Source organism: Alosa alosa, chromosome 14 (genome assembly GCF_017589495.1).
Source record: "Alosa alosa isolate M-15738 ecotype Scorff River chromosome 14, AALO_Geno_1.1, whole genome shotgun sequence".
NCBI classification, from domain to species: domain Eukaryota; kingdom Metazoa; phylum Chordata; class Actinopteri; order Clupeiformes; family Clupeidae; genus Alosa; species Alosa alosa.
In genome coordinates, this window is record NC_063202.1 from 20406417 (window position 1) to 20427156 (window position 20740).

The 20740-nt window shown below is 42.3% G+C and overlaps 1 protein-coding gene across 1 annotated transcript in view; it reads right to left on the bottom strand.

The window, feature by feature from the left end:
• Nucleotides 1-10346: 10346 nt before the first annotated feature.
• The window catches only part of gabra4 (gamma-aminobutyric acid type A receptor subunit alpha4), a 35199-nt gene continuing 24805 nt past the window's right edge, over nt 10347-20740 (bottom strand). The window contains exon 9 of the mRNA XM_048263092.1: nt 10347-17145. Coding sequence (XP_048119049.1) covers nt 16639-17145 — 507 coding nt within the window. The 3' untranslated portion in view covers nt 10347-16638. The remainder of the gene's footprint in view (nt 17146-20740) is intronic.

Sequence of the window (20740 nt, forward strand, 5' to 3'; positions counted from 1 at the left end):
GCTGCATATGGTGCGTGTGTTTGTATGTGTGTACGTGGTGTGTACATGCGTGTTTGTGTGTGTATGTATGCATTGCATATGGTGCATGTGTTTGTATGTGCGTATACGTGATGTGTACATGCGTGTGTGTGTGTGTGTGTATGCGTTGCATATGGTGTGTGTGTTTGTATGTGTGTACGTGGTGTGCATATATGCTGCATACTGCATGGTTGGAGGACTGGATAAATCACTGACACAGGCCAACATCTTAATCTGGGAAATCTGCTATAAACATCCCCATGCTCCCAAAGAGAGTTGTAATATTTTATGTGTTTGCTTGCCTCCACTGTTCTGAGAATTTATGCATTGTTGAAAGACAGACGCATAAATAAGACCCCACACACAATGAGTTCCAAGCGGAGTAAATCAAAGCGACCTGACAACCAGTCAGCCTAATGGAGCAAGCGCAGGTTGCCAACAAATATCCCCCTCATCCCGCAGAATGTCTGTGTCCTGACTCCAGCGGTTTCACTGTAAAGCCTCCCAAGACAGGCTCGGCTTTTCTGAGTTTCTTGTGGACGTCTGAGGAGAGGGCAGGTGGTGCTGTGCTCCCGCGCTGCCCAACTGCGCAGTCGGCAGATTTATTTCCCAGCCTCCCACTAAATCACCTCAGGATGATCATTGATCAAGCACTAACGATTAAACTCTAATTTATCTTACGTGTCCCGCAGTCCTGGCTTAAATATTTCAGCATGCCTTCTTCAGGTCCTGCAGCACAGGAGTTGGCTTGTGTTGCCGGTGTTTTTGCATGTTGTGTGAAAGTAACAGTGAGATTAAACAGTTCCCATCGCCTGCCAGTGTCCCTGAATTAAGTTAGTAATGAGAAAAACAGTGCAGGGGAATGCCATTATTGCAAATGGCATGTCTATGTTTGCCCAGAGTAGAATACTACCATAATAAATGATTGTAATGGAGCTCATCTGCAGAGAGAGAGAGAGAGATAGAAAGAGAAAGAGAGAGAAAAGAGAGAGAAAGAGAAGGTGAAAGTGAGAGAGGGATATAGGGGAGGGAGAGAGGGATGGACAGGATGATATTTAGCTTTCCTCTTTGACTGAGCAGTGTTCAACCTGTACTCTAATGGCTGCTAACACCATTTTCTTTCATTTCATTGACGTGGCTATACATCACCTGTGCTAAGAATAGGACTCATCACAATGTTTCAAAACACTTAACTCCTGCACAAGCACGTCCGGAGCATAATTGAGGCCCACATCTCAGCGTGACTTTTGTTTAGGCTCACGACGATAAAATGTTAACGATAAGGAGATCACTCAGCCTGACGGAGAGCAATTACTCTTTAAGGGGAAATGAAATGGAGCTTTGACTGTTTGCAGTGTCTCATACACATGTCTAAACCAATCCCACCATGGCTCAGTGGGGAATCTCTGCCATCCACCTTTGGCGGCTAGAAATGGGAAGACATGCTGCGCTCTGCCATTTGGGGGAGACTTTTGTCCAAATGACGCACCGTGACAAGAGGACAGTGTGGCTATGATGGTCCGCCTGCTGGTAACAGCGCAGACAGGAGAAAGCTGAGTGTCTGGTGGGAGAGAGAGAGAGAGAGAGAGAGAGAGAGAGAGCATTTCTTCTGTGGAGGTAAAATAGAGATTTTCAACAAGAGGGTTGCTGCCAAGAAGTATCATGTCACATATGGTTCACATGTCAGTGTGCCTGCATGGGGGGATTGGGGGCTTCAGAAACAAGGACTGGGGTTCCACACACAGCGACGGGCAGCCTAAGCTTAACAAAACAGTGTTTGAAATGCATGTCTCCAGTGTGACACCCCACAATACTGCTCATTTCCTAACTGTAAAACCACAGCATGTAGTTGATATAAAAACCTTAGCACATATCCCATGAGTTTTGTGATGCTTTTTTCATGCATCACTTACGGTTTCATAACAAAATTGCTTAGAAAGAAATACATTATACCTATATGAGTTTCACATTCCGGTATTTAATACTGTATAAAGTAATTGCATCTTGTGCCTATCCTTGGCAAACATATGCCCCCTCTGTCAGCTGAGGCCCATCAGGAGACTACGACACCTCCAAGTGAAGAAAGCGTAGGAGTTGAAACATCTTTTCCCAGCACAAAAAATGAGCACGTCTCTGGTGGGCAAGCTGAGATGCAATTTTGATCTTGTACTAATTGCATTCCCAGATCTCTACCCCTTCTGTCTGTCTCGCTAAACAGAACTGTAGTTTAGATTTGATGGGGGGAGAAAGAGGGGTGTATGTATAGCATAAATCATGTGGCGTCTTTTCACACGCACACACACACACACACGGCATACACTCAGAAATACACACACCGTGCCATGCACACACACTCATGCACACACACACGCACACATGCACACACAAACACACACACACAAACACACACACACACTCACACACACAGACACACACACACATCAATAGTCCATTTGTACAAACTGTACCATGCTGAGGGACAAAAGAGGCGGAGAGTTTTCCAACTGAAATGATGCTCTCTTGTGAGAATTCAAAAGCCAGCGCTGGGCCAGACGTGTGTGTGGTGAGCTGGGGTGTGTAGGTGGGCTGTGTGTGGGAGGGTGAAATGTCTAATGATACCATTAAAAAAGTATGCATTTAAAACACACACTCACACACACTCACACATACTCACACACACACACACACACACACACATACACACACACACACACACACACATGTAACACTGAGAAAAGTCCCCTGCAGTTGCAAAGAGGCATGTTTGCTTTGCACACTCATATGGTACATACAGGGCCAGTACTGACAGTCTTATTTGAAATGTGCCATCATGTGGCACATGCCTGCTATTCAACTGGCCCTATTTTTAGATTGCATTTAGTGGTGTGTACACTTTGTCTTTATGCAGACATGCCTCTCAAGCATGCCTTTCATTGTGTTCCTTATATGAACCGTTCACCACGGTGGGAAGCATCACTAAGACAGAAAAGACAAAAAAAAAAAACAAGAGACTGATTAAGCCCAGGCAATGAGCTGTCCAAGGCAATCATCTTGAGTTAAGTGTGCATGACTCCTGACTTACTAATATGTCACCTGTATTTGAGGGATGGACACATACTCTCCTTAGATGACAATAGAGTGAACATGTAATTAACTCCAATCCAAAGCAATCATTTAGCATTGTGTTTTTCTGCAACCTTTCAATGGCCTTTAACAAAGTCTTGCAGGAAGACTGCAAATACCGCAAACCCAATTGCAACACCCCAGTCTCCTTTGAGTGCACAACATAATGGTGGGAAATATAGCATAGATTTATTTATCTATTTCTGCCTTACCTTTTCGAGCATTTAAATGCAGAGAAAGGAAGCACACCTCATGACTAATTCCTGTGATTACATGTAATAGTTATTTGGTTATCACTCCTTCTCTCTCTTTTGTTTCCTCTCTTTGGGTTCACTCGACCAGTGAAGCACACAATCCGCATTGCCTCTCTAAGCCATTTCACTCCAGGTCGATCGCCTGCACTCAAAGGCACAACAACCGTGGCATTGCCAAGCATGAATGGAGGCACAGTCCCCCCCCTCTACCCCCACCTCTGCTCTCCCTAGCCAAGCTGAACCCCCTCTCTTTGTGCTCAGGAGCCCTCGCTGCTTATCAGCTGCTCGGAGCTCCACCTGCTTATTATGAGAGACCCCCGGGCAGCCATATTGATCCCCGAGCCATGCTGTCGCCGTGACAGCAGGTCACGATCACCACTGCCCCTCGCCACAGACAGTGAAAGCTAAATGACCTTCAGTGCCCTTGCTGCTTTGTGTCTCCCTGTGTGTAAGGTGTTTTTATTTTTCCTTTTTTTGTATGTGTGTGTGTGTGTGTGTACTGTATGTGTGTGTGTGTGTGAACTAACAAAGGTTGTAGATAAACCCTTTAGGGCACATAATAACACAGCAAGCAATAGTTACATTGCTACAAATCTATACAAATGTATACTGGTTAAGGTACTTGGCTCAGATAAGATCTCACAATGACAACTGTTTTATGGCACCATGATAGATAGCATTCTGAAAGGTATAGCATTCTTCTTGACATTCCAATTATTCTACATATACCCATTTAAGATATAGATTTAAGCTGTGACAACGACTTCACAACTCCCCCTTATTTTTCAGAAACGTGTTTCTAATTAAAGCCTGCACTTACAAATGCAAGCAAGTGATAACTCACTTTAAACAAATATGTGCATTAAATTACTAATAAAGGTTGTCACTTGTGTTATTAATGCTTTTAAGTGGCTGGTGGATTCCATTTTCTCTCTCTCTCTCTCTCTCTTTTTCTTTAAAGTGCGTAATTGACAGAACAATTGGGGGAAAAAAACTGTAACGAAATGTGTTTTAAAACACTGTACACATTTGTAGTGAGCTGTGAAAAGGCTGACTTTTACTTTTCAAGCATCTATCCATGAAGATTAAAAAGCTTTGGTTGATATTGAATGAATATTAAATGTCTTTGTAGCTCCAGGGCATAAATGCATTGTTAGTGTTGCCTGACATTGCATCAGTGGCAACATCAGCCGCACTGCCTGGTCAAGGACAGGGAATTCCTTTTACTTGCCAGTGAAGGTCACCCAGCAGGCAGAAGCAAAGACAGGCAGATGGTAAAATGTGCTGCTTATTTTGCATCACGACGTCCACCTGCCTGGCTCACAATGGGTCAGAAACCAGATTCCAATGGAAAGGTAAGTGACAGGCATCCTCTTCACTTTTCCTGAAAGCCTAACTAGCAATCAACTAACAGCGACCTCTGCTGGATGAAATAAATATGTCTTTAACACTACCTCAGAAACGAATAATCAATATAAATAAAATAATTGCCAATCCCAAATAAAATAATTGCAAATAAATAAAAAAAAAAAAAAAAAAGAAACGAATAATCAAGCTTTCATGTGTGGCTTGAACCAGGTAACAGTGAACAGAGTTACAAAGCATCAGAATTGCATGATCTATTACATTTAATAGATTTCTCACCTTCTTTTGATGTGTTCTTCATTTGAGGACATCAGTTTAAAATACTGTCCACAATAGGCCTACTGTTTCGACTATTGCGCTCTTAACCTTGTAAGGTGTTCATATTTTTGTTTCTCAGCCAATGTTCCCAGGTCTGGTGGACCCACCACATTATTAGGCTTTTAAATCAATACAGCCATAACAATTTATGTAAAAATACTTAGCAGATGTTTACTTTAGCTCAATTACCAATGATATAGACATCATTTATGGTTTATTTTTGCCATTTACAACTGTGATATCACATTTACGATCATAGGCCTATGATCATTTTCATTTTTTGTGAGAAAAATTAAAAAAAAAAAAAAATAGAAACAAGATTTTTGATCATTATTGGTGCTTATTTCTTAGAACTTAATCAGAACTGTATGTAACAGTTTTGTAACTTCATACTGTAACAGTATGAAATGTAACAGTTTTGTAACTTTGTGTGGGAATAGCAAGTGCAGAAAGACAATATTCCTGCACACAAACACCTACACTCAGACATGCACACATACAGTGGGCAGTGCATAGACACACAGACACACACACAGACACACAGAGTGACACAGAGACACACAGACACAGACTCACACACACACACACACACAGCAGGCCCAGTTAGGGCCTACGACATAGCACCTACAATTATTACACTCGGGTCATGTAGACCTGAACACCTCATATGTAATAGTTATGTGTAGGGGGGTTGCACTGTGTGCAGTCATTGAAAATAAGTTATTTTTTATGTTCTTCACAGAGCCAAGTCCAATGAGTTTGAGTTAGAAAAAAATAATAAATAGCATACTTCTTATTTTAGCAAACATTGAAAACGGGTCCCACAGACCCGAACACATTACAACAGCTAAAAGAAGCAAACAACGTGATGTCGTGAATAAAATATAACATAACCTGTGAATACCAGACTCGTCGTGAATAAAAGATAACATAACCTGTGAATACCAGACTCGCATACATCAAGCCCTGCTGACACCACCAGATAAGTTTACCCTTCAACAAGACAGTTAATTTGTCCCTCTGTCAGTGTGGCTATGATCCATCACGTGATGCTCCCAGAATGTAGCCTATTCGACTTCCTCTTCTACTGGGGTTTACGCGTGATCAGGGTACTAAACTCCGGAGTTAGATCCTCTTTAACACCGCTTCAATCAGCTGATCACGACATGATGCATGGATTACCGGTCCAGTCTACAGCCTGTTGCCGAGGCAACAAAGCAGTGTGCTGCGGGCACGGAGGGCGCGTGATGTTGCGTAGGCAGTGGTGGGTCGCTGACACTGATAAATACTCCATGGGCGATACAGCCGGGAGAGAGAGAGATTTTTTCTTCGTCTTGGCAGCCGAAATGGATACAATATGATACATCTTAAACAAAAAAAGTGTTTTGCCCTCTCTTTTCTTTTTCATTGTGCAAGGCCAGGCCAAAATGGACAGAATATTACACACAGGGGCAGCCGTGGCCTACTGGTTAGTGCTTCAGACTTGTAACCGGAAGGTTGCCGGGTATAGTAGAACCCCGATTAGTAGGAATGGCTGAAGTGCCCTTGAGCAAGGCACCTAACCCCTCACTGCTCCCCGAGCGCCGCTGTAACAGGCAGCTTACTGCGTCGGGATTAGTGTGTGCTTCACCTCACTGTGTGTTCGCTGTGTGCTGAGTGTGTTTCACTAATTCACGGATTGGGATAAATGCAAAGACCAAATTTCCCTCATGGGATCAAATGAGTATATATAATTATACTTATACATTTGACAGCTAAAGTGCAGCTAAAGGGTCTACATTTTTAAATGACAGTTCCCATCCATTGCATCCATTGAGTTTCAGCTTCTCCTCCCATGGTCGCAGGTTCACAATCCCATAGGCGTAGAACAAAACGATACAAAAACAGTTTTGTTCTTGCACTACACTGAGGAATAAGTCAAAGTTATAGCCTATATTTCTTTTTATTTTTCTTTTATTAATTTGATTTATTTTTAGTGTTGTATTTTAGTGCACTCCAATATCTCACGATGATCCGGACCTGTTGGAAATTTTTAACTGCCATTGTCTTAAGTTGGATGACGTGTGATTTGTGCCTCTGTGTTCTTTGTCTTTTTCCCATATGTGTCTGGGGGCTCTACTGTAAACAAAATCTACCTCTGGATACTAATAAAGTAACTTGAACTTGAACTTGAACTTGAACTTGATCTTCAACAACAAGAAGAAAACAATCTCCAAGGAGAACTTTTACTGTGTTGTTTTTAAACTCCATTGGTTCAAATCATTGTGTGCTTTATACCGTAGAATGTGTGCACACACACATATATATCAAAGAGCACTGGCTATGAAAAGATAATGTTTTAGAATCTTGTCACTAAGGTCCATATTATCTGACCACTATATGGTAAATTAAAAACCAGAATTCAGTTCTATTTTATCCAGCAAGGATATTGACTATTTTCAGCATTACAAGCGTAGCTATTATATTACAATCTACAGCAATTCAAAAGGAATCGACCTGGAGTGCTTAAGGGGGCCCTTAAGATGCTTCCCCTTGTAGAGGCTTATATATATATATATATATATATTTTTTTTTTTTTACGAAAGAGGAATGGGTCATGATGTTTTCATACTACATTGTATGTTGTGAGACATTCGTATGTGGGCGGGAGAAATCGTCAGTGGCAGTCAAAGTGATTTGGGTCAGGAGTTTGGGGGTGGGTGGTTGTGCAACAACCCTCTTTTGGCAGGAGTCTTATAGCTAGCTCAACAAACCCACATTAGGTTCCAGAGGAGATGCAACATTATTAAAGAGAGAGAGAGAGAGAGAGAGAGAAATGATATAGGAAAGCATGTTTCTCTCTCTCAACAGTATTATAGAGAGAGAGACAGAGAGAAATGATATAGGAAAGCATGTTTCTCTCTCTCTTTCTCTCTCTCTCAACAGTATTAAAGAGAGAGAGAGAGATAGAGAAATTATATAGGAAAGCATGTTTGCAGTGTATGCCATCATAATTTTACAAAAGTAAGAGAGGTGTAAAAGTGGTGATGGCTACAAAGTTGAACTCCTGTAAATACAAATGCAGAGGGGAGAAGGAGTGTTGAAAGATGCAGATGGCGGCACATCTGAATTCACCTGACAGAGGTTTTCATCCATCATTCCTTAACCAGATCCTCAGCTGCATCAGAGCACGCTGTGTGACTCCTGTTACTCTCCAAGTGTTGGCTAATGACTGATAATTACATCCTGCATGCTAGGTTCTACCCAACAATAATTAGGAGAAATTGGGGAATCACATGCATATAATTAGAGAGGATATGACTGATTTCACCTCTATGTGTGTGGTGTGCTATTGACTTATCTGTGCATGCTCATAAATCAGGCATACTGTCTATAGGATGACAATTCAGCCTGAAAATACATATTGTATCCATGTATGACATCTCACATCTAATATTTATGATAAAAAAAATGGAACCATCAATTCATACCTGTGTCTGTTGTTTTTTCAGTGTCTTTTTAAACCGACCATGGCTGGACTCACCTAAGTGGGAAGGAACAAAGGCTGTGAAATTCACCAGGGACTCATATGGCTTCCCCTGTTATAATGCAACTCAGTGGGGCAGCACCGGGGGTGACAGCTTTTGTCTGAGACACGAGGCCAGTGACTGCTGTGGCTATGTGTAACCTGTGCAATAGCAGCATTGCTTACTGACCGCCCCAGAGACTCTCTCTCTCTCTCTGTCTCTCTCTTTCTCTCGCTCTCTCTCTCGCTCTCTGTCTAAAGCCTTCTACAGTGAGTCATTCTGTTTGAATCAAATGCACAGGCCTGCCAATTCCAACCTCACTGGTGCTATTCTCAGGAGTTTGTGTGTACTCTTACAATTGCTAATACCACTAGTTGGTTACCAGGGAAACAAACCTGAGCAGAATTCTTTGTCATGTGTGTTCTGATCCTCTGCGCTTCTTTTTGCAGGCTGTTGCATCATGGCATGGCATGCAAAATCAGAGAAATTTGCATCCATTTCTGGGCTTAATCTACTGGAAAACACCAATTAAGTGTATTTTGAATGTCAACATAAAAAAAGACATACTGAAGACATGTACCCCAGATACTGAAATGGGAAATACCTGAAGAAGTTATGATGCCGCATAAACCTCATAATCAAACGTAAACTATTTTCTGCAGATGAATTGTTTTTATACAAATAGGTGTTTATATGTATTAATTAGTTAATCAAGTTAACATGGGGTGGTGGAAGTGTAGTGGTTAAGAAGCTGGGCTAGGGTGCAGTAGCCTGAAAGTTGTGGGTTCAATTCCCAGCTTCCACCGTTGTGCCCATGAGCATGGCACTTAAAGGAAAATTCCGGTATTTAGCACTTTGAGTCCCTTTTCTGGTTTGTTTTGGATGAACTAGAGTGGTGGACACCGAAATTTTGACGATTGGTCCTGTCTCGACCTTTCTGCCTTGTTTTGAATCACCTTTGACTAGTCAGAGTGGCTGCCAGCAGGCATACTGTAGGCTACTCAAACATGTCCTAAAACAACCCTGAACGTTCATTTTCAAAACTGTGCAACTCACCGAGTGGTTAGTGGTGGTTAGTTTATGTTCCAAAACAAGTAGCGTAGCGAAATACAGTTTCTGTCGTGTTTTATTTGGCATTTTGTAAAATCCCATTGATTTCTGTTGGAAGACTCATTGCACGTTGATATTACTGCGCCACCGTCTATGCTTCAAGTTCAAATATTGAGCGGTTGTGAATAGTTCCACAATAGCAAATAAGACGGCTGGAAATCATACATTGGCCGATATATTTGCTTTTAATAATCAACGAACACCACTAACCACTCGGTGAGTTGCACAGTTTAGGGTTGTTTTAGGACATGTTTGAGTAGCCTACAATATGCCTGTTTGCAAATTTTGGTGTCCACCACTCTAGTTCATCCAAAACAAACCAGAAAAGGGACTCAAAGGGCTAAATACCGGAATTTTCCTTTAACCCCAAGTTGCTCTGGGGACACTGTAATCACTTATAATATAGTTAACATAAGTCACTTTGAACAACAGTGTCTGCTAAATGAATAGATGTAATATTAACATCTTTGTTGAAAAAATGAAGTGAATAAATACACTTCATTTAGTGTAGAGAACTAAAGTCATTCAATGGTCTGGATACTGTTATTGAGCTCTTGACCATGCATACAGGTACAGTGGTAGGAAGGCCACCCAAGAACCCCTATACAGTACAACTGTGCACGTTTCTATTCACGGACGGGACAGCAATATGTCATGTGTTTAAGTATTTATCTTCATGTTCTCTCCATTCAAAAAGAAAAACAGTAAAGATAACCTCAAATAAAAAACAGAGAATCACTCATAATAAAAACATAACACTCTCACTCGACACCAGCGATTAAACTGGGCACAACACTGGCGTATATAACATCCAGATGGTTCGATCTTGTTGAAAGGCAGAAATAGAAGGCATACCGTTTTTTGATCTTAACATGAACAGTGTTTATAAATAGCACAGAAACTGTGAGCATGTGTGTGTGTGTTTGTATAATATGTGTGTGTCTATATATGCATGCGTAGGTGGGTGGGTGTGTGCGGGTCCTGTGTGGGCGGGTGGAGGTTATGTGTGAGAGGGCTACCTGCACATACAGTATGCCTGGGTATGTCCCAAGTAGTAAATGCTGACAGAAACATAATTGCAAATTATTCCCCCTCCTGGCTTTTATAACAAAAATGATATAAAACAAGCGAAGAGAGGGAAAAAAAACACATTGTGAATAAATAACTACCCACTTACTCTCATATGACCAAGTATTGCAGTGAGGGACAAGACATATCTGCCGTCTCACAGAGAGTTTTAGTCTTCCATTCTACAGATCTTCTTTTGCCCAGTAAAATAAACAGATTAAAGACAGTTAATTGTATATTGAAATAAACACACATTATCCTCACACATGATAATGCCTTAATGTGATAATACCTTAAATGCCCATCTAAAAATGGGAACTTTAATTTTGTGGAGTTTATGTGTTCATCAGTTTAACCAGAAGGGGGCCCTATTCAAATGATCTTGAATCACACATATGCAGTAGAGGCCGCTGTCTTATAAATAGCACTGATAATCTGGCAAAGATGAACATCTCATGGCTACTAAAGAAACAAGTGTGAACTTGTGTAATGAAGCATGCATGAAACACATGATGAACATCGTAGACAACTCAGTGTGTATCCATAATAGACAAATTGTGGTGATAATCTAATATTTACTCAGTGTGCAGCAGTGCATTTTTTATTTATTTTTTTAAGTATAAACCCTTGCCTCTGTATGTATTAATAGTGTGGTTTGGTGTGTGTGTGTGTGCACACATGCATGTATGTGTGTGTGTGAGCGTGTGTGTTTGGGGGTTGGAGTTGGGGAAGAGGAATAATTATTTCCTTCTCTTCCGTCACAGCAATAAATCCAGTTCAGTACAGGAATGGAAAAGTCAGAACAATTATGAACAAGAGCCAAGGGCCTGAACCCATTCTCCCTCTGCTGTCAGAGACAACAGCCAAGCCGTCCAGCCATGAAGTCATGTTTCTTAATTAGACTTTAATTGCTCCGCAGAAACTGCCTTTCTTCAGCTAGCCATTGAAAACTGTCAGTGCCATAGCTGTTTACAGTTTTTTTTTGCTCTCAAACTACGGTTGTCATGGCAGCGTCTCCTATTTTTAGACTGATGTTTAAATGTGTTGAAGAAAGAGAGAAGAACTGGCTTCTTTTGTCAGTGGTTAGCACAATTTAGTTTTTTTCTGTTCAAATGGCTGTCCTCCACTGACAGACATGCTCTTTTGGAGAGTCCAGGCTGTCACACACAGACTGCCGTGTTAGCAGAATACACACTGTGCAGGGCTCTTGAGAGCTCGGTTGCTCAATCACCATACAGTACGTGTTGGAAACACTAGGACTGGGCTTTTGGTATTTCTAACTGACTGATTCGTGCCAGTGGTGTGTGGGGGCCCCCAGTGTTATTATTGGGGGTCCTCTTGGGTTTGAAGGAATCTCTCTCTTTCAGTAGCACAGCAGGGGGAAAAGGGTCGATTCAGGGTCGATGCAGCTTGGAGGTCTGGAACTACACCAGGCCCTCAAGCTCTTTTTTTTTACTCTGATTTTCTGTTCTCCCTCTCTCTTTCACACACACACACACACTTTAAGCTTATTCTATCATGTATGTACATGCACTGGTGTGTATTGACTCAGGGTTGCATAGAACGATGCTAAACAAAATAAATAGCCCGAAGTATTACTGTCTGCAGGAAGCACAAAGTAAACAGACTGAGATGTGTTGTTGTTGTTGGCACACCTGCCAGAAATTCCAGAAATATCTGTGCATGTAACCTCAGCATACCTTCATATGATATAGAATATAACCATTAAAATGGACACTACTACATTAAAACAAAGAGGAATTCTTTACAGCAAATAACAGAGGATGAATGGTTATATTTATTCGAACATTATCACTGGTTTTATTTGGCTGTGATCGATATCATCATTAAGGAGACCATCTTAGGCACCTGCACAATGTCATATTCTAAGGTGATTGTTTTGCATAGAGCAATTGTAAATATTCTTTTCAACTACAAAACACAGAATGTTAGTATTGTCTGTACAAACACATTCAGTTATTGATGACCGTATTTACAGCAAGTGTTTAAATTACAGGTGTTTCCAGACTGGTCTGTTGGTGAGGAACAAGACTTATTTTGTTCGTCTTCACACATTTCATTTGCTGTCTGTGTGCTGTGTGCTTCGTTTCTCCCACTGCTGCTCCTTCTCGTCCTCCTTGTGGGTTTTTAGATGCAGTCCAAGAGCAAGATCACACACAAATACGAGCTATAGGGCAATACAACTTCCCTAGGTGAGGTCTCCCGCTGCGGCGGACAATGCTTCTTGGTGAGGAGAAGGAAAAACAAAGTCAGTATGTTGGGATAACGTTTGCACACCCAGCTGCCAGTACTCTGCATCATCAGCGGCAGTGGATGAATGGGGAATGCCCTGCGTCTTGCACTGCCCGACAGAGCTCCAGGTTCACTGAGGTTAAAATTCCATCAGAAACACTGAAGTCCAGTGGTATCCTATTAAGGTGTCCTTTTTCGCTTACAAGGAATTAAATAAATGCCGATGCATCTTTTTTTTTTTAAAATCATGCATGTATACACATAATTCAAGGCCAGCCTAACCTGAGATGATCTAGTCTGGTTATTGATGCAAGCAACATGGAACAGGAAATCTGGGCATTGCTTTATTGCACAAAAAAACAAGACAAATTGGAAAAAAAGAGAAAGAGAAAAGAAAGAAAATCAAACACCACCACAAAGTTCACAACAGGATGCTCGCTGACTGTGATTTGCACTTTCATTAAGCTTCTTAGTGATGGAGAAAAGACCGGAAGAGAAAAAGAGGAGAGAGCAATAAAGCGTGTTGTCTCAACAGATAGCTTGGAGGGTCGGTTTAAAGTGTCGAATGCAGTCAGTGAACCACAGCCCTGTCTTCGGTAATGATATTTCTGTTAGTTACTGAGCTCGCCTCCTCTGGCTGAATGCTTTCTTATGTAAACGGCAAAACTATTATCCTCAGATGACATGCCTCCCTCAGAGCAGGTGAGCTACAAGAGAAACGGCAGGGCCAGAGGGTGTGAGAACAGGACTAGGTAGGGCGACTCCAGTGGTTTCTAAGCAAAGAGATGGCTCATCGGAGGTCAAAATTGTGTGAATGTGTGTGTGTTTCTAAAAACAGGTATAGGTGGAGTTAGATAGGGGAGGGGGTAGGTCAAGGTTACAAAGTCAATTTCACCCATGAGCGCGTTTTTTCCTAGGACACTCATAGTCCCAAACGTCTTCATCCCTCATCGGTCTTTTGATTTGAAATACATCCCCTATTAAAGAGTGTATCCAAGATGAGCTGTGGAAGGAGCATTAGTCTATTTTAGAAGGAATGAGTGTGTGTAAGTGTGTATCTGTATGTGTGTGTGTGTGTGTGTGGGGGGGTGAAAGAGAGAGAGAACAGAAAGCAGGATAGGGAAAGGAGAAATAGAGGGAATAGAGAGTGCACACAGAGAAAAGGAATGAGTGAGAGAGAGAGCGAAAGAGAGAGAAAAAGAACAAGACAGGTAATGAGCTACCCAGTGTTGTATAGAAGTGACACATCCCTAGCAAAGGTAAGTGCCTGGAACAAGATCCCCAGGGGCACTAAATATCTACTTAGCACTTTAACCTTTGAAACGGCACTGCTGGTTTCAGAGAGGAAACGAAGACAAAAAGCCTGCAGATGCCTCAGAAAGTATTAGTATTCTTCCCACATGCTCCAGGCTCAGGCTGAAGAAATGCCTTACATGGTTGCCATGTCAATGCATCCTCTCTCAGGAACAACAAAACACACACTGATTTAATTTAGCGGCTAGCAGATTAAATGTACTCACTGGGAGATGTATGTGTGTGTGTGTGTGTGTGTGTGTGTGTGGGGTGACTGTTCTCAGTACTCCAATCAATAAGGCAGCTATTAACAAGGACAACAGGGCAGCCATCCTAATACTTAGAGATCGAGCTAATCCAATCGCCTACTATTGACCACAATAAGGACATGACGCGATGATCTCTGTCACTGTATTTAAGTGTGAGAAGAGCATATCATCTGGTGGATGGGCCTTGGGCTGGAGAAAGCTCCGCGCTGGCCTCCCATCGCCCGGTCGAAATTGACATTTAATCCGGGGTCTGGCTGGCTCCTGGCGATTTACCGCCCCTGCCGGTGTCCTCCTGGCTCCCGGACACATCACTCTCAACACACCTGGCACAGCCAGACAGGCCTGGCACATCACCAGCTCCCGAGATTGGCAAGCGCTCTGAGAAAACTCAATAGCTGCAGAGGGTGTGTGTGTGTGTGTGTGTGTGTGTGTGTGTGTGTGTGTGTGTGTGTGTGTGTAAACTGGACTGTGGCTAGAGCTTGGCTCTGAACCGATGGCCAGTATTAAATCACAAGGCCGGGACGGACCCGGGGAAAATGTGGTTGTGTTTTAGGGTGAGATATGGAAGTTTCTCAAGTTAATGGTGTGTGTGGAAGACACTTCCTGGGCAACCAGAACTGCTTACGCCTGGTCAATATTTCCTCTCTGAAGTAGACAGGGCTTTGCTATCAATCTGGCCCTTTCTCTGTGCCCTCACCCCACTATTCAATCTGGGCATTTTGCCCTTCAGATTGGGTCATCGTACAAAGTCTTTTCTCAAACCTATCTGCCCTGATACAAATAAACATGCAAACTCATATCATCCCATACAATCTTTGTTTTCAAGGAGAGTGTACCGGACCATGTCCAAAGGTTTTGTGCTATGTAAATCAAATACCTTTCAAAGTTCTGTTAAGGTTCCACTGCTGTAACAGCCTCTGTTATTGTTTGGTCACATGATCAGGATAGGCAACAGAATGCCTATACACATGTATTGTATGAAGTATCATTTGTTACACCATACTCACTAACCTGCCAGCCTGATGACAGGAAGGAATAACACATTCAAAGAAAAGAAAAGACAAGAAAATGCTCTACCAATAAGTAAAAAAAGTTAAAACGTTAAAACAAACAAGCATATGTCAAGCCACTGTGGGTTCGCTGGACTTAATACTATTCTAGTCAATAAGAGGTTATAGAGACAGCATCAGTCATCCATGTCTCTGGTCAGGACTGTGTCACAAAACGAAAAAATAAAGAATTAAAAGACATGCATTTAAATTAGTGGTCTTACGCTGGTGAAACATCAGCTGAATTGCTGTTCAAGCTGTTGTATTGTTTAAAGATCCTGTACTTGACCCAAAGTTTGCAACGACTCAGAGAAGCTTACATTGGATGAGACCTTGATTTGTTTATGCTATTTTAGCCAACCTGAATTTAGGAGGGAAACAGGGAAAGGTGGGTTGAGAACTGGCCCCCAGTGAGGGGGGTGTTGCATTGTGGGTAAAAAAAACAGACCTGGAAAGTGCTCAGTTCCTACTGAGTCCTATTGTGGCATCCTCCCAGGTTAGATACTCTGATTGAAAGGAAACTGCCAGATGTCCCTCAGATGAATTGGCATAAATATGTGAGCACAAATAAACCCCCAAACAAACAATAAACAAAAACAAAATCCAGAGATTTTTATATTCCATCTCTGGAGACTGCTTGAAAGATTTTTTCTTATTAAATCCACATGCTTGTTCTTGAGGGACGGTTAGCATGGGGGTCCTTGACGATGAACAACAACAAAAAAAAAAACAGGCTAAAAGATTATTTTTGCTGAGATAATCTGCAACAATGCTTGTTCAGTGTTTTTTCTGACTTGTCAAGATATGATTTCATTTCTCCCCTTGGAAATGTTTGACCATATCCACACAGAGAGATTTATTTCCTCTGTAACTCAACATCTCCACGTGAGAGAGGTTAGAGAGAGAGAGAGAGAGAGAGAGAGAGAGAGAGAGAGAGGGTATATAGAGAGAGAGAGACTGAGAGAGCGTGACAGACAGATATTAATCCACGCCGAGACGAAGACGAGGAGGATTAAATATTTCGTCCCTCCATTGTATCTTTTGATAAGTAAACCACCCAGTAGACCATGTTGAAGGCCCCAAAGGACACTGGGAAGAGGATGCGTGCATATTTGTCGATCTTGCTGGTGCCGCCCGTGGCAGGAGCGCTCTGCTTTGCATCCATCTTGCTCTGGATGTGCTCCAGCTTCGGCCCCAGAAGGTTGTGGAGGGAAGGCGCACCCCCCTGGGCACTGGCCCCCATCCGGCCTCCCACAGTGGGGGTGGAGGGGGGCGCGGGTGGGGTGGTTTTGGAGTTGGAGGCTGCAGTGAGCGCTGAGTTGGGGCCGGTTGGAGCGAGGGTGGAGGAGCTGCCGGTGGTCCCGGTGTTGGAGGAGGCTTGCCGTGCGCCCTTCACCGCGGTGCTGTTGTTACCGCTGCTGCCACTGCTGCTGCTGGCTGAGTCGGCCTTCTTGGAGTCCGAGCGGGATGAGGAGTTGTTCAGCCGTTTCCTAAGGTTGCCGTTTGTGTCCGAGTTTTGCTGTCAAGGGATGAGAGAAGACTGAATAACTGCATGACCAAACACGGTAAAATACTGAACATACTGTTAGTTGCCCTTTTCTTTCAGGTCCTTAGTTTAAGATTGGTAAAAGGGACACGATGCCTAATCCTGTTTAAGAGTCTTCTGGATTACCTGCCAAATTATTCTAGCAATCATGAGTTACCAGCGTATTCAATTGATATTAGCTTTCTCAATTACATTACAAAATAAAATGAATATGTCTTTCTTTTTAGCACAGCATTTCCCAAAAGGGTATGCTGGGGAAACGAAATCCCCAGAAAAGAAATACAATTTTGTGTAGTTTATAAGACATAGATACCTCACAATAAACAGAACAATAAATAAGAAATAAAGAGGACCAAGTACATAACCCTGTAGAACCCAAATGCAAAAGCAAGGTTAAGTCTAAGTAGGGAACCTGTAGGAAGCTTGGGGTGAGGCTTGGTGGACTATGATGGCTGGAGGGCAAAGGCTTGGTCACTTCTCCATCATGAGTAACGACAATGAAACTAGGTCCATCTGGTGAAGAGAATTGGGGACAGACCAACTGGCACATTTCCTATAGTTTCATTCATTAGCTTTATAGGCTGCATCCCAAAGGCCTATTTGCAAACCTCCTCTCTCCTCGGTCCTCAGCTCGTGCCCCGGAAATCGTTCAAAGGTCTACGTCATCGAGGATGTCTCATTTGTCTAATTGCAACCAGAGGAGGTGAGAACGAGAAGAGAGGAGAGAGGCGAAAGGGCTGATGCGCAAGGAAATATGAGAACATCCTATGTGGAAGTGTTTTCAGTTGGAATTGTGTGATCATTGGTCCAAACAGTCAATGCGAAAAGTTCCCTCCCATGTCTATCAACTTTCAGTTTCCACCAAGTTCGTAGGGATTTATTAGCGGCAATAAGTTACTAGATAGACCAAGAAAAGAGCTTTAAATGCTGGACTGATCATGAACTACTATGCAAACTTTAAAAATTAAAAGTTCATGCCTGTTTTGTTCACGCATTGTATAATAAGTATTCATTCATGTCTCCAGAACTATCAAACATAGCCCCCAACTGGGCAACTCGGGTTGCAAAATCTTCCCCCCAGTTTCCCACCTCTTATTCCCACATGAAGTGATGTAAATTATGGCGTTTTCACTGGAAAAAATGTTTTTCCAATGCACATGAAGGCACCATCATATTGGTCTCTCCTTTATTCCTCCATCCTCATCGTTCCTTTCTTGTTTCCTTCACAAATATAATTAGAAGAAGGGGTTAGGACAGGAGGAAGGATGGAAGGAGAGATGGACAAAAAGACAAATGATCTGCAGCCATTCTCGACATTCCTGGCCTTGTGCTGTGATCCTGTTGTCCATGCTGATGGCTTGTGACAACCCGTTACTTGTGAAATTACGTCACTTCCTCATAAGAAGCACTCCAGTTTGCGTTTATCACAACACAATGAGTCAAAGACCAATTAATCGCTGGTATTCACCTTGAGTAACGTATTGTTGTCTAGCGTTTGTTTCTAGCAACACAGGAACATTGCTAACCACTTTTACCAACACCAACGGATAAACAACACATTCCACGATATTCCACGAACAACAAGACAACATAACACATACCCTTGAGGCATTGGAATGTGTACGAGTAATTGAAATGGACATTCACATTTGCTAAGCAGTAAAAAGAAGAGTAAAATAGCACAGCTACTTAACACAAACACAGGCCGCAGCCATCTTTGTTTTCAAGCCGTAAGAACTCTCCGCCGAACTTGGGGGTCTTCTGGCTTGTACGAGATCGCTTCTCGTCAGATGACTTGAAATGGGCGTATTTGCGTAATTTTGCGTAACTTCCGTTTTTTCGGACAGCTTACTACGTAAGATGAGTACGATGGAAAATGGGATCACAGGACTAGGCGGCCGAGTGTGACGTCAAAATTATGTTTTTCCAGCTGGTGTAGCCAAATTTCAGCCTTGCATATGCAGCTGATTTTTTATGACTGTGAGATCAAAAGCAGGAGAGCCAAGGAAAGCCAAGACCAGGGAGCAGGTGTGCTTCTACAGGCACCAGGTGTTTGCTAAGTTCTCATAAATTAACAGAGGACAACATCAGACAATAGCAGCCCGACATATCAGCATTTCATATACTGTAGCCCACATCCTAAATAAACTTAAAAGGCTTATTCACACGATAACAGTGTCAATGAAAGTAGTAAAATAATGAAGATAAATTCTTTTCAAAACAAAATGTAAAAATGGGCATCAGATTGTGAGTGGTTTGTAGTAGAATTGGAACTGGTTTATGAACTGTAGAGTCATAAAGTTTGAATGTTTGACAAGTCAGTTTAAGAGTTGCAGCACAGGGGAATCGTGAAGTTTGAATCGCCAGTTAAGGAAATAGATTAAGCAAAGTAAGCAGAGAGAGAGCAGCACAGGTGAATGTGATTAGTAGGCTAAGCTAGCAGTGGTGATAGTCAGCTGGAGAAGTTACCGCAGAGAGTTGCAGTACGGGGGAATTATTAGCAGGTACATTGCAAAAGAACATCCAGCAAAAGGTAGGCCTAATAAACACAATTATTTCAACCAAAGTATCTCTACTGCTCAGGGGTGCGTTTCCCAAAACTATAGTTGCTAACCTGATAGCAACTTAGTTGGTTGGCAATGGGAAACTTAGTTGGCAACTATGGTTTTGGGAAACGCGCCCCTGACCTTCTTGACACTGTTAGCTAGTCCTCTTGTTTACAATTGTTGCATCTTTGATCGGTGGTAACAGCCTCTCTTCACTTCGAAGGCAACTAGTGTTGTACAGTATAATGGTGCGATCCATTTGTCCAGTGTGCTTGTCTAACGAGTAGTAAGTTCGGAATCCGGAAGTTACGCAAAATGACGCGACAGCATGCCCCCCTAAACTCGTCTTAAGAGAAGCGATCTCATACTAGTCAAAGGACCCCCAGTTCACGGCGAGTTCTTACAACAAGGAAGTTACGTCATTTCACAAGTTACGAGTTGTCACACCGTCAGCATGTACAAATGGATCGCACAATAAATGCTTATAACGCTGACATCACACACTCAGCGTGCAGTGATCAATGCGTTGTGCTGCATGGAATACATTTCAGAATGGTGATCACCATGTTACACAAGGAATTTTGTTCTTTTTAGATGTCTACTGTAGGTCTTGATTTCCCTTATTTCTTCATCCTGATATGTCATCCTTCTTGGTTGCAATTGCTTGTAGCTTGTTTTGTTTCCAAACAAAACTTGGTAAACATGACTGATAAACTCTGATCACTGAAACCACTGGTCAGAATTTTGGGCATAAACTATTAATCAGGTATGAGACATTTGTTTTAATCTCTCATGGAAATCACAGACCAACAATTTGCGGCTAATGACCATGCTCCGATGATTAATGTTTGCAGAGTAGATGAGCTGCACGGCAGCATTAAAAGTAAACAATTAGACTGGCCTAATTTTACTTTTGCAGGTGCAGGGGTAGAGAGTAGGAAATTATTTCATTTGCCAGTCAGCTAGTCAGGCTTACACATAACTCTTTTAAAAAGAACATTACAGCACTGCTTGTACAGTCC